This window comes from Colias croceus, chromosome 6, assembly GCF_905220415.1.
Source record: "Colias croceus chromosome 6, ilColCroc2.1".
NCBI classification, from domain to species: Eukaryota; Metazoa; Arthropoda; class Insecta; order Lepidoptera; family Pieridae; genus Colias; species Colias croceus.
In genome coordinates, this window is record NC_059542.1 from 2,959,742 (window position 1) to 2,974,082 (window position 14,341).

Genomic DNA, 14,341 nt, shown 5'->3' on the forward strand with positions numbered 1-14,341 from the left:
GGACGTATGAGCAGCGCCTCCATGGCGGGTATGTTTAAATTTCTATGTTTTTAGGACTCGAGCTAATGAAAATCAGTTATTGACTCGTAAGTAAAATTTAATTATGTATTTAACTACGAATTAAATTATACAAACTATATTTAAATAGGTAGTTTATAGTCAGTACGTAAAACGCTAGGTAATCTTAGATTATGTATAAAACTTGTTTACACAATGATATCGAAAACTGATCTATGTTATAGTTTAAAACGTTTCATTGGTGAACATTAAAGGTACTAAGGTCGAACTGTTCATCGTATGAATGAAATGCGTGATGCCAACTAATAATAGTTACAATATAGTTATTAGTTAAGTACCTACCTAGTTGATGTTACTACATAAACTTACAATTCTACTAGATAATAATATAAACGAGAAAGTTCAATGGATAGGTAGTAATGTAGTATGGATATTAATATGTTTGGTACTCTTTCACACGAAAACCACTGAACAGATTTGAAGACAATTGGCAGTGGTGTATACCCACACCTTACGTATTTATCAGGATAAAGTATAAGCCATATACATACTTGATTTCGCCCGCGGGTTCATGTGCAGGAGAAACGAGGTTCAGAGAGGTTCATATGCATATGCGATTTCATCTAATTTATGATTAACTAACGGAAGTAAACAATTAATAATTATATTACCTAACAAACAAACTTGGCTGTATCAAATAAGGATGAAGGTTACACGCCTCTGCAACGTCGTACTATGTGTCATAGCTTCATCTAGATTCTAGTCTCTTACGTATGCCAGTCTTGCCCTAGTATCTGCAGTGTTTTACCTCATAGTGCCTGTTTTTATCTTTTTATCGTAACTATCCGCACAGAAGCGAATCTTACAAATATACTTATACGTAACTATATAAGGTGAGTTAGTACCTACATACTGAAATTACATAATAGGTATTATTAATAATGAATTAGAATTGCCGGTGTTTTATGTAATTTGTTATGCCTTGAGATAGGCATGTTTTGAATTAGGAAGTTTTAATTAATATTATAGAACAAGTAATTGAAATTGATATACATAGATACTTCGTCTTTTTAAAGTACTTTTAAGTTTGTAGTAGATACGGTAAATAGTACTTTAATTAAATTCGGTGATATTTATTTCTGTGTCATTTCAATAATTGTATATATATACAATTACAATTATTAGGTATATAGTTACCTATTTAATTGAAAAAAAATTTGTTTGTAGTCCTATGATGTTACCTACCTATTGAATTCCAATTAGGTTTTGGTGTAAACGTTTAGGTATCACAGAAAAGTGATCTATCTATACAATCGGATTTTTTTTGAAAAAAAAACAAGGTAACTACATTTCTATGTTACTACCTATTTACCTGCCACCGGTCAAACTCAAACTCAAATATTCAACTACGAGTCGTAAAAGCTCTTGCATTGTCACGTAACACGTTGCATTTTATTAGTGTTGTAGGTACATAAGCGTAAGCGCTAGTAATGCAGCTTTTTAATTACCTACTGTCCAAAGACAAAGGATCAATTAAATTCATCGCTTTGTTTCGAAAATTATAGGTCATTTATTAGAGATTAATATAATATTATATGTATAGGTGAGTAGATATAAGTAGAGATAGCAACCGTATCATGGATTTATGCGGCAAAATAATAGAGCTTTTAAATTATTCACATTATGTTGTGGTATAGCATAATTAGAGCTATCGATTTCCCATAGCGTGTAACATTGTATTCAGACATCATTATTGAGACAGTGGCTTTCAGCTATAGCCGCTTTGACATCCGTTCAAATCGGCGAGTAAATATTTTACGATAAACTTTTGGTGGGAAAGGTAAGTTACTTATGTATGGTACAAGATGTTTATTTTTATTTTTTCAATTAATACATATTTGTTTTTGTTAAATAATAGATATTAAAATAAGAGTAGGTAAGTTTTTTTTGTGTTCACTGTGTAATGTGTATAAACGCGCCTATGCACATTATAATATGCTGCTTGGTAGTTATGTTAAAAAGATGTTACTTTTTAATAATTATTTCAATAAGTACCAATAATACCTTTAAGTATTTTCTAAATGCAAACCAAGATCGATTGAACCGGAAAACTCATGAATGGAAAATATCTGACGCAATAATTAGAATTCACTCTATCACTAATAGGTCATTGTAGACGGTCATATATATTGATCTAAATATTTCATGCTTGATGCTTTGTGCATAGAATGGATTGTCTTTGTTCCACGTGAATAAGCAGCCAAACCTTGTTGAGGATCGTCATAGGATAGGGTTATCAAATTTTAACGCAGTCAATTGCGTATGTTGTCTATTTTGATTCATATTAATATAATGTTCATTGATGTTAAAATCCTACGACATATATAAATATACTAGAAATACATTTAGGTTACAGATTTAAGCACGGCTAAAAATAATATCGATAACTAAATAAAACGATATTTGATCAATTGTAGATGCCTATTCCAGTTTAAAAGACACTTTATTTTGTGCTGTAAACTCATTTATTCACCTAAAGATTTATTTCTGACACCATTTAAACACGACCTATAATGTATGTCAAAAAGAAACCTATTGTCTCTGAAATTTGCTTTTCTCAGCGCTAATATGAGTCTTTTGTTTGCAGCTTGCTTCAACTACGAGAGTTCGTCGAAGCCTACAGCGAAGGGCGATAAAGACAATAGCCAGCTGAATATCATGGATGCTGGTAAGTTTATAATATTATGTTGTTAAATTCGTAAATTCTATAACTAGTTGTGTGAGTTATCCGTTCAAATAGCCTACCTTTCGAATCGCCTATTTCGATATCTTATTTTTACCAAGAAAATTCATATGTATTTATAGACATTTTAATTTATTTCTTTGCAATTTGCATTTATGATTTTTTAAATAAATATTGTATGTAGATATATTATTTCAAGCGCCATTCTATACAATGGTATTATTTATATTTAATTTTTTAGCAGTAGGTATTTATGGTAATACCAATGGGAAATGAAATGGCTTCAATTACATATTTGCCATTTTGCTGTTATAAAGAGTGATGCGATTAATACTCGCAATAAAGTTCGTATTTGTACATAATGTGTTCTATATTTTGTTCGAGATATTTTTAATTTGTTTCCTAGAAATTCCAAATCAGAGAAGAGTCTAAGGAACTAGATATTGTGGAGCCTTTGTTAATACATGTTTTATTTTTGTTGATACAATACTATTTTGATGGTATGTTTTAAATATATATTTAATAGGTATGTACCTACGTGTATGTCGATACTTGTAAGGATCAACTTTAATTGCTTCAACGTTTACACTTTACAGTACCGTTTCCCTTCGATAAGGCTATAATTATGCGGGCATACACCACTTTTCAATTGTTAACGTATCGGCTCCCTATAGCATATATTTTCATTTTACTAGTAAAATTTTAATAAATGCAAAATAGATAAGCTTTAGAGTAAAACGAACGAAAACTTTCAGTTTTAAAAGTCAGGTTTTTAATAGGTAAGTAGGTATAATAGTTTAGTACCTTATTTAAAAAAATAGGCTTGCTTTACAAAAAGTAGAGTAGAGAGTAGAGATAGAAAAAATAACTTGGTATTAAGTATTCAATTTTAAATGTAAAAGATGGTTAAGTACTTAATAGTAAATTAAATTCGGATTAAATCTAAAAGATCACGCTATATTACACGTATATGTATATAGACATAACCTACTTTGTGTCACTTAAAACACACAATGTAGAGTGTAGACAATACACCAATAACCAAGCCTATAAAATGAGTCATATTCGTGAAATACCAAATACATAACAATTCTAGACTATGACAGTGGACATTATCTGAGATAAGCCTAATGGTATATGTGATTCATAATTCATAAATACTAGATCGATATAATTATTATCTACTAATACGACTTGCGTCTGTAGAGCCGAAGGTATTCACATTAGTATTGACTGGTTTAATAGGTATGTAGGTATAAATAAAATATCGATCGATGAACACACTTTTCTTATCTATTTCAAATTAAATGAAAAAATAATAGAGGATAACTTTATTAGGTACTAAAATAATTATACCTAGTTAGTAGATAGGTAAATTTTGTATTATTATTTTATTATATTCGACGTTTGAACTTAGCATAAAAATTAAAATGGTTAGTAAAAAATAAAAACATGAGTTTTGTTAGTTTTAACTTTTAAGTAATCAAATAGTTACCTCGCAATTAGCCTTTGTGTAAATAAGAAAATATTTTTATTATAAATGAGTTTTAATATCGATAAGACAACAAGAACTAAACTACGTAGGTACCTATACTGCGTACATAAAACAATTATTACAGTAAAGTGGGCTAAAAGTAATTATTACTACGCGTCCCTCTTCTTACACATAATGATTTTGTAAACAACAATTAGTGCGTCAGTAAGATCTAGTTTTCATTATTAAAAGGGTTTAATATTGTAAAACTTAAGCTATCCGTTTAACTAAATAGCCTACATTTCGAATCGCCTATTTCGATATCTTATTTTTACCCAGAAAAAAAATTCATATGTATTTATAGACATTTTAATTTATTTCTTTGCTTATATGATTTTTTAAATAAATATATATTATATGTAGATAGATTTCAAGCGCCATTCAATGCATAGGGGTTGGTATTCGTAACCTTTTTACAGTGAAAATTGAAAACAAACATTATTCATTACACTAATCAGCCGTCGATTGTTAATTGTGTTGTGTGAGTAATAAAATCGTTGGCATGCTATTTATTTTGGAATACATTTCAGCACGCGACCGACACACGACATCATACAATTCGAGCCCTTACTTTACCCTATAGTGGTGTGAAAAAATTAATAAAAAGCTATGAAGTATAGTATTGTACCCGCAACTTATTATAAGACATCATACAATTCGAGCCCTTACTTCTCCCTATAGTAATGTGAAAAAAAAAATAAAAATCTATAAAGTATAGTAATTATTGTACCCGCAACTTATTAATAACGCTCAATAGGTAGTAACTATTAAACTTTTTTACTAATAAAGAACGTTAACTCATAGCTGGCTCAAGTTCCAAAACCATTCATATTATAATGATAGAAGAAGGTAAAGTTCGTGAAGAAAATGTCCAAGATGTAAAGCCGTCTTTGGTAAAATGTTCCACATCTTGCTATCACAAACTAAACCTTCATAGGATTAGGAGCCAAGAGGTGGTGTAATGGAAACATATTATAATATGCTGGCTGAAGATAATTTCCTTTCAAAACCTATTACTTAGTTTACTTAGTTACTGCATTTATGTTGAATTCATATACCCAATAGGTATACACATTCTTAACAGTAGCTAAACGCTAAAAGTACCCAAGCATTAATTTTCTCCAAACACAAAAGTGACTAAAACGTATTATTTACGATAAGATCTGTAGCCAGAATTCGTTTTTGGGCAATGTAATGTATTCGCTGAAGGATATTCACCGCAGCTTAGCTTCGTATGTCCCTGAACTGAGGTAACAAAAGGAAAACTTGACCTACCAAATTTGGTAAAAGCGTTTGTCACGCTTCTCATAAAAGACTCATACTTTTAATTAAAAGAATTCATGTACCTTTCTGATTCAAGGTTAAATAACCGGTAAAGGGACTGTTTTGGTTTCATGTCATTTTTGGAATAGATAAAGGAGTGAAAGAAAACCTTTAAAGTCATAAAGAAAAGTTTAAGAGCTGTAGAGCTACCTACATAGCAAAGGATGATTGAAAAGAATCATTATAAATCAAAATATATAGGGAAATTACTTACGGTTTCTGTTTTTTGAAATAAAAAGTATCTCAAAAATTTTCCCGAAACAATTGAGGATTATCAATATAAAAAAATATCCTGAAAAATATTAAGCTTTATATAATATGTAGAGCTACCTACTGGAGTTATATTTCACTTTATACATCGTTACCTTGTAATAGTATTAACTAATTAGGTTCTCAAAGTAATTTATCATTCGTCTGGCCTCAATAAATTACCACTACGTTGGAAAAATTACGAATTACAGAATATGGGATCGGCTGTTTTAATAGGTTGATTCCTTTGGGAACATACCACTAGCTCTGTATCTATAGTAGTATACGTACCTAATTACTATTAGTAGATGTACACTAAATGTATAGGAACACATAGTGAGGCCAGTCGTAACAAACCCCTTGAACTATGAAGACGTTTACGAACTTTCAGTGTTTTTGTTTGCGTGAAATGTCTCTGAATTGAATTGTTAGTTTAGTTTTTTAGTGGCTCCATCATCATGTATCGTGCTAAATACAGGACGACGTCGAATAGTAAGTTTAAATTTAATTGAAGTTACAGGGGATTGGTTATTTAGATACGTAATAAACGCTCGAAAGGCTTTCTTTTGATATTTCAAGGCTTGATTCTTGAATCTTAGGGCTTGTAAATGGGGAATTTCCTTGCTTTTGAGCACAGTAATTAGTTTAGGATCTGATTTGATTTTTAGTGAACATTGAAATATGTACTTATTTTTTAATATTTATGTATGGTATGGTTATGCGTATAATATTATTATTAGCTATTCCGGAAAAATTAATCGGAAAGTTTGGAAATAATATTTTGTAGTTTTCTAAAACACTATGATTATGAAATATCAGTAACTGTGTTATTTTAGTATATTATATTAATTTTATAAATGAAAATATCCTTAGTTACGCGTTTCATAATGCCTATGTAGGACAATAAGTTACATTATTAAAAAGGTCGATATTGATTGGTATCGCCGGGTTTTTAACCCCAATAGATAATGTTGGCTCTAACTTAAAGGTGTTTACCAGGGTTGCTAGTAATTACTTTAAAATGTAGCGCTCGTGGGCGCGTAGGTACTGAAACTTTATATTTTATAGCATTTTCAAATCTTATTAGATTTAATTGAGAAGGTATCAAGGTCCATTGTATTTTACCGTACCGTATGTTATATTTACGTTTTGATGATTGTTTGTTGGTCTTCAGAGAATTATTGATTTTGCTTTATTATTTCTTATCATATTATGTTGTTTTATGCGTTTTTTTTTTAATATGTCATGTAAAATATTTTTACTTTAAGTTGTAATATCTCGGGCTCAGTTCTTTCCAAGTTGCGACAACGGCTTGATGTGAAATTTAATAATGTGCATGTTTAACTTTTAATCGAAGCTTTTTATGCCTGTACAAATCGTAATCAAGTTATAGTGGTCTTATAAAAGCTTTTCTATTATAATTTGTCCTCAATAATTCTACACTATAGTTGCCATAAAATAATTGTCTCACATTACAAAAATGTAACCCGTAGTAGCGATGCACCGGCCGCAATCCGCTTCCACTCGCCAGGATGAGGAGCTCATGCAGAAGAGCACCAGGGCGTTGGCGAATACAACAGATCCCCTGGAGAAGTTGCGGCTGCTCTGCTTGTCAAGGGGGGCTGTCGGGATCTTGGGGCTGGGGAGGTAGTTATTGGTTTTACGCAAGTATTATAATTTATAACTACACTAAGAAATTAAATAATTTTTAAAGTGAAACTTCGTTGAGAGTAAAATTTCAAGGTTGCGTCATGGCAATATCGTCACGTCATGGAGTAAGGAGACGATTTTGGTATCTTTGAATCTTGCCAAAGAAGTTTCACTTCTGAAACTTCTTTAATTTTTAGACGTTACGTGTAGTGTCCATGTTGGTACAATGTTAAAGTGGCAATTAATTTGGTGTGTCGTCTTCGTCCTAAATATTTCGACAAGGCTTTAATATAATATAAGGGCTGAATGTGTGTTTTTGTAATTATATGGCAAAATGTTAAATTAGGTAAATATAGTTCTGTGCGATTATGTATAATCCTATCAGACTTTTAGATAAAGCCTATAATATTTATTGCTTGATTTTGCTTTTTATCTACACAGGTCCTAGTGGAATGTGATTAATGATAATACAAATCACCAATTTTTTAGACTCAGTATGCTTTTGATGATGGATGTTATTTCGTTAAATCAATCCTACTTATGATTATCCCCTAACTAGCAATTCTTTAGTAGATGTTTGTTTGATCACTGATGCCTAATATAATATGTACTATGGTAAGCCTCAAATTCTCTTGACGTTACGTCTCGATTAACTGACTATTTATTTTCAAAAATTTCAGAGTATTCCGTAGAATGGACGACGATGGCAGCAAGCAGCTCAACAAAGAGGAGTTTATCAATGGCCTCAAAGAAACTGGCCTCGAACTGAGCAAAGCGGTAAATATGTATATTATACGAAACTTCGGCATCAGCATAATCATCAATAGAATCACCATGATTTGTCTTTATTATCAAGGCCATTTTCTTTTGGTCATAATCTTATGTATTCCACATATTCAACTCTCTGCTGTAGCGTAGGTCAATGCCTATTAGTTTCTTTAAAAATCTAGTTCTATGATTTTCTGGATAAGTACTTTATCAAAAAATCATTCTGTATTAGTTCTAGTAGTAATGGCAGAGGTATTAAATATTCATAAAAGTTGAATACAACAATCGGAATTGTTTAAATCAAATTCCTAAATATTTGCATTGAAATAATTTATCAATAATGCCTTTATCATTAAAAATAGGAGTGTTTAAACGCTATTGTTATTAAACATGAAAATAAATATAAATTCAATATTTTTCGTTTCTCCAGGATGCAGAAAATTTGTTCAACCAATTTGATACGGATAAGAGCGGATCCATCAGTCTTGATGAGTTTCTCGTCCATATTCGGGTAAGGAGTAACTGTATTTGTTATATTTTTGTGATAAAATACAATATTTAGAAGGCTGCGTGACAGTAGATACCTATTACAAAAAAAAGTACATGTGTGCCGAGCACACGTTTCAGAAGTGTAACTTCTTTGGCAAGATTCAAAGATACCAAAATCGTCGATTTATCACATGACATGACTGTATCACAGTTTTGCAATATTATTATGTATTGTCATGACGCGACCTTGAAATTTTACTCTCAACGCGCCTAAAGAAGTTTCACTTCAAAAATATATAAATTCAGAGTCTATTGAAAGCTATAATTTCAGAACAAACTTAGAAATAACCCTGAAAACAAAGTCCCCTCTAAGTCTAACTTAAATAAAAATCTAGGTACTTACACGTTATCCCATATATGTATAAACTAACAGTTTGAAAAAAAGGCCCTCTCTAAATATTATGGCCGGTTGCAAGGCTTGACCGACCATCAGTGCGTACGTCAGTCGCGCTTGTCATATGTATGGGAATTCATAAAACCGTTCATAGCTAGACCGACCATACGCACGCGTATTTCCATACATATGACAAGCGCGACTGACGTACGCACTGATGGTCGGTGAAGCTCTGCAACCGGCCTATAAATGTATCTCTAAATTATAATAAACTAGCTTTCCGCCCGCGACTTCACCCTCGTTTTGAAAGAAAAACCCGCATAGTTCCCGTTCCCGTGGGATTTCCGGGATTGCGTCATTTTCCCGGGATAAAAAGTAGCCTATGTCCTTTCTCGGGTATCTAAATATCTCCATACCAAATTTCATGAAAATTGGTTCAGTAGTTTAGGCGTGATTGAGTAACAGACAGACAGACAGACAGAGTTACTTTCGCATTTATAATATTAGTATGGATAGAAATAATTTTAATTTAATATATTCCAGCCGCCAATGTCGGAATCTCGTCGCGCGATAGTGGAACAGGCGTTCAAGAAACTGGACAAAACTGGTGATGGAGTGATCACCATCGATGATATACGCAATGTGTATGCTGTTAAATCGAATCCAAGGTAAATCAAATAAAAATAATATATGTAACAGAATGGCTTTGCAAAATTTTTATGTTATCCTTCTAATTGCATATTACATTGGTCTAGGAGTCTAGTAGCAGTTGGGTATAAACCCCAAAGTAAATCCAAAAGTAGCTAGTTTTAATCGCGTGTCATTTCTATAGACAGCTATAACGGATAACCTAGCTCAAATCTATACTAATATTATAACGCTGAAGAGTTTGTTTGTTTGTTTGTTTGAACGCGCTGAGATTACTCAGGAACTATAACTGGTCCGAATTGAAAAATTATTTCGATGTTAGATAGCCCATTTGTCGAGGAAGGCTATAGTCTATATATCGTCACGCTAAGACTTACAGAAGCATAGCCACGCGGGTGAAACCGCGGGGCATAGCTAGTATCTGAAACAATCATGTTAATTAATTATTTATCTTTACATTTAAAGATACATGAGCGGCGAAGAGACCGCAGACCAGGTTCTGAATAAGTTCCTCGCTAATTTCGAAACGGAGGGATCCATCGATGGAAAGGTTTGTCTTTTCCTTTTTTTAAATATAAAAAAGGAGAACACTCTTTCAAAGAGTTGTAGAGTATTTTTTTATTGAGTTTCATTTCTTTTGAATTGAAAGGATCTATGACGTCGGAATATGGCGCTAAACTGTTCCCATTCTTATTTTCATCGCATTAAATTGTGTTTCTTTTTTGACACAAGGATGAGAGTTATTATATAATTTACTTATCGCAAAAATCCCATCACTAAAATGATTTTTTAAACATTTGAAAAAATATTTCAGGTGACCCTCGAGGAGTTTATGAACTATTACAGCGGGATCAGCGTCTCCATAGACAATGATTGCTATTTCGATTTAATGATGCGTCAAGCTTACAAGCTGTAAGCGAGAACATATATCCGTCCTTCTCTCACACCTCAATATCCCTAACACGTTTCATGTAAAAGAGAGATAGATATATTATGGCTTGTTTCGACTCATGCGCAATTTGAAGGTGCAAATTTAGTAACATTTTTTGTCGCATTTAAATTAAGAAAACGGGTTAAACAAGCGTACTATCCTTGCACTGTTTATATATTATTATATTATTATAAAAAAATATTAAAAGATTTATTAAATTATTATTGCGTGATTATTTTAATAAATGGTTAAAAATTTGTGTTGTTTTATTTTTGTATCCGCCCATAGAAATCTTTCTTATTTTAAAATTAGTGTGGATGATTTCAAGATTTAAAAGCATGGTGGAGTAGAAACTATGTACTGCAAAATATACTTATCGCTTTAAAGTTTTTTTTTTAAATTTAAGCGGGAAAGCGAGCAGGCGGGCCGCGGGTCACCTGATGGAAAGTGCCCGCCGCCCCTAAGCATTCGCGTTGTCAGGGGCACCGCGAATGTGTTGCCGGCTTTTTAAGAAATTTATATGCCCTTTTTTTGAAGGTTTCCTTGTCAAAGACGCTTGGGAACACCTCAGATGGTAATTCATTCCATAACGATGTTGTTTTTGGCAAAAAATTCCAGGAGAATCGCACTCCGCAGTTTCTTGAATTTCAAGATTTTTGCAACCGAGAACCAATAAATTCCCTCGCAGATTTGTCTGCGAACTAATCGCGACTCTCCAGTGACAATAAAATATCCATAAAAAAAATAAAGTACAGAAATCTACTGTTTATTGCTTGATTTAAATTTACTCTCTGGATAAAATTTGATATCAATGATAGAATAATTATGTTTTGATAGTTGTTGTGTCATTGTGCTATTTTTTGTGAATTTTTCAATTGTATCCAAAAATGTTATTGTATGTTGCCATAAGTATGTTGAAATAAATTAACCCGCATAAAATAAATAAAAGTAAGTATTACTTAGTCCGTGTGATCTGTGTACAAACAAATTGAACCCTTCCTGTTAACTTGCAATATTATTCTAAATAGATCTAGTTTTTTATCAATAAAATACGTTTAAATTATATGATACTCTATTTTCAGCAATTTCAAGATGTGTCGAACGGTGCACGCGGTCCTGCAAACCGTAATATGCGGTATCCAAATGCTTGTACGTGTCTTTATGACCGTCATCCTCATGTTGGAGAATCTGATACGAATGATACTGCAGACCCTGTACAACTTCATATCATTCCTTCTCCAAATGATATCATTGATACCGATTTGCGCAGTGTTCTTGCTTACGGCACGGTTGAAATGTTTTATGTGTGGTGGTGGTGGACCCTGCCCAGTTAACAGGGGAGGCGCCTGCGACTGCATCATGTCCGCTATCGCGATTATCATCCTCTTCTTCATCTTCAGAGCGACAGGCGTTTTAGACAAAATATTCTACAGCTTAGGCTACATCAAAACACGGAGCACCCAATTGAGATTTGTGCCCACCCCCGGTGATATTACAGAGTGTTCTAGAAATGAAAGCGATTACACAGATGAAACGGATACGACAACTTATTCAGAACCTACCTTCCTGTATTATGAAGCCCTGTCAACAGCTGAAACGTTAAATGAAAACCCAACTCAAGAGTATATTTTAGAAGCAGATGCTGAATCAGTATCTGAACCAACAGAAGAAAAGAATACTGTGTTAAGAAATAATTTCTTCTTCCCGAAGCTTTTAGGACGAACTGAAAATCCTAGTAGTAACAAGAATTGGACAACAATATTATCTAACTTTTAATTTGTCGACTATTGTCACGACTATATAATTTAATATGTTTGTGTTTAATAAAGTTTATAAATGTGTACTTTTTCTGTTCTTGTTCTCATAATATATTGTAGCTGTCCCGGCAAACGTTGTTCTGATTTCTGCCTTAATCTTATCATTCAGAGGAATAAAAAAAATAGATATTTTTAGATTTTCAGACCTACCCGAGGTGCACACAAAATTTCATGAGAATTAGTCAAGCAGTTTTGAAGTTTTATTATTTTATTTTCACATAGGTAGAATATCTGCGAAGATTTATGTATAGATTGATTGACGATTTGCTTTACATGTTCGTTAACTAAATGGGTGTGCTATGGGGTCATTAGGTGGTCCTGCACTATACTGAACATCAGATGTTGTACAACATATTATTCTGATGATAATGAGAGCTTATTTGTAATAGTTAAATAGACACCTACTAAAAACATTAGATTATAACATAAGTACATATATATATATGGCGTAGGGATGTGACGACCCCATCGCCCACGGTTGGAATATCTATTGTCTATGTGACAATAGATATTCCACCCGTGCAATCAGTCAACCCGCAGGACACCTTGTGGCGGGGTGTCGGGGAGTAGCGAGAGCTTTTAGCTCGAAGGGTGGATGCGAAGCGTAAGTGGCGAGTGGGCACGTGATGCTGGACCCTCAGGGAGCGCGTGATCGGAGTTTAAAGTCCAGGGACGCCTCTCCACCCTTAGCTGCTCACAATATGTTGCCCCCTTGTCGCACTACTGCAGCGACTTATTTCGGGGGCCCATACAGTGAGAGGGCGAGTCACCACCTGCCAACAATTTTTTGCTATATCTCAGTAGAAAGGCAGGTGCCATAGTCTTCCATAGTCCTTAATTCCGGTCCATTAACATCCCATTCCATAGCCCAGTTTATTTTGTTTCCTTATCTTGCAATAATCCTACATCGGCCGCGGACTGCCCAGGGCTGTATCTCTATAGTGCAGTCATGGGCAGGCTGCGGCTGGTGTCCCACAACACAGTAAAGTTCTCGAAAGGGCCTCTGCGTGTTGGATCCGTGTCCCCACGTAAGCCTTCCAAAGGACCGGGTACCTTCCTTATGATGGTACCCGTGTATTATGGAATTGAGATATATATATATATATATATATTTTTTTTTAATATATAAAAATCAATGCCACTTTTCGTTGTAATTCCATAACTCGAGAACGGCTGAACCGATTTCGATAATTCTTTTTTTATTATATTCCTTGAAGTACGAGGATGGTTCTTATGTAGAGAAAACGTTAATATGTACCACGGGCGAAGCCGGGGCGGACCGCTAGTATATATATATATATATATATTTAATACATGGTATCGAGTGTCGACATCGACATACATTTTTAAATGGCATGTAAGATTTCAAAAAATGCTGCATCCACGCAGGAAATTCACAGGAAATTAAAAATAATTAAAACAAGTAAACTAAAAATTACATTGTCAACGAAATGTCATTCTAAAATGTAAATTGAAGGAAGTACCATCACCAGTTTTGTAACTATATGAAAATTTTAAAGTATCAAAAAAAATGAAAAACATTAAAATTAAACTAAAAAAAATATATCCAATTTATGATCTGAACTAAAAGCAACTTATAATGTGCTATACGATTTATGTTCCAATAATTTGTGCTCTGCAAATGATATCAAGGGTGTTTATCGCAACGCTGTATGCGATTGAAGATTTAATACGCCTTTCAATTCATACAGTTCATAGTTACATATCGATGATACTACAATTTTGTTCTCTATTACCTATGTGCTGCGCATTCTGC

At 33.1% G+C, this 14,341-nt stretch overlaps 2 protein-coding genes across 6 annotated transcripts in view; both read left to right on the top strand.

Annotated features, from left to right (window-relative positions):
• Nucleotides 1-11,004, top strand: part of LOC123692824 (calcyphosin-like protein) — a 38,499-nt gene extending 27,495 nt beyond the window's left edge. The window contains exons 1-8 of one of the 5 annotated variants that reach the window (XM_045637619.1): nt 7-28; nt 2,666-2,746; nt 7,361-7,514; nt 8,198-8,294; nt 8,716-8,796; nt 9,712-9,836; nt 10,282-10,366; nt 10,631-11,004. In XM_045637619.1, coding sequence (XP_045493575.1) covers nt 7-28; nt 2,666-2,746; nt 7,361-7,514; nt 8,198-8,294; nt 8,716-8,796; nt 9,712-9,836; nt 10,282-10,366; nt 10,631-10,732 — 747 coding nt within the window. In that variant the 3' untranslated portion in view covers nt 10,733-11,004. Of the gene's footprint in view, nt 1-6; nt 29-756; nt 912-1,755; nt 1,859-2,665; nt 2,747-6,218; nt 6,360-7,360; nt 7,515-8,197; nt 8,295-8,715; nt 8,797-9,711; nt 9,837-10,281; nt 10,367-10,630 lie in introns of those variants that run through there. The other 4 variants (XM_045637621.1, XM_045637622.1, XM_045637618.1 and 1 more) reach the window with 4 other exon arrangements.
• A 665-nt stretch (nt 11,005-11,669) lies between these two features.
• LOC123692747 lies at nt 11,670-12,567 on the top strand. Its single transcript, XM_045637538.1, has 2 exons — nt 11,670-11,695; nt 11,830-12,567. Exon 2 carries the CDS (start codon nt 11,840-11,842, stop codon nt 12,521-12,523), a length of 684 nt encoding a protein of 227 aa, XP_045493494.1. The 5' UTR covers nt 11,670-11,695; nt 11,830-11,839; the 3' UTR covers nt 12,524-12,567.
• Nucleotides 12,568-14,341: the final 1,774 nt, after the last annotated feature.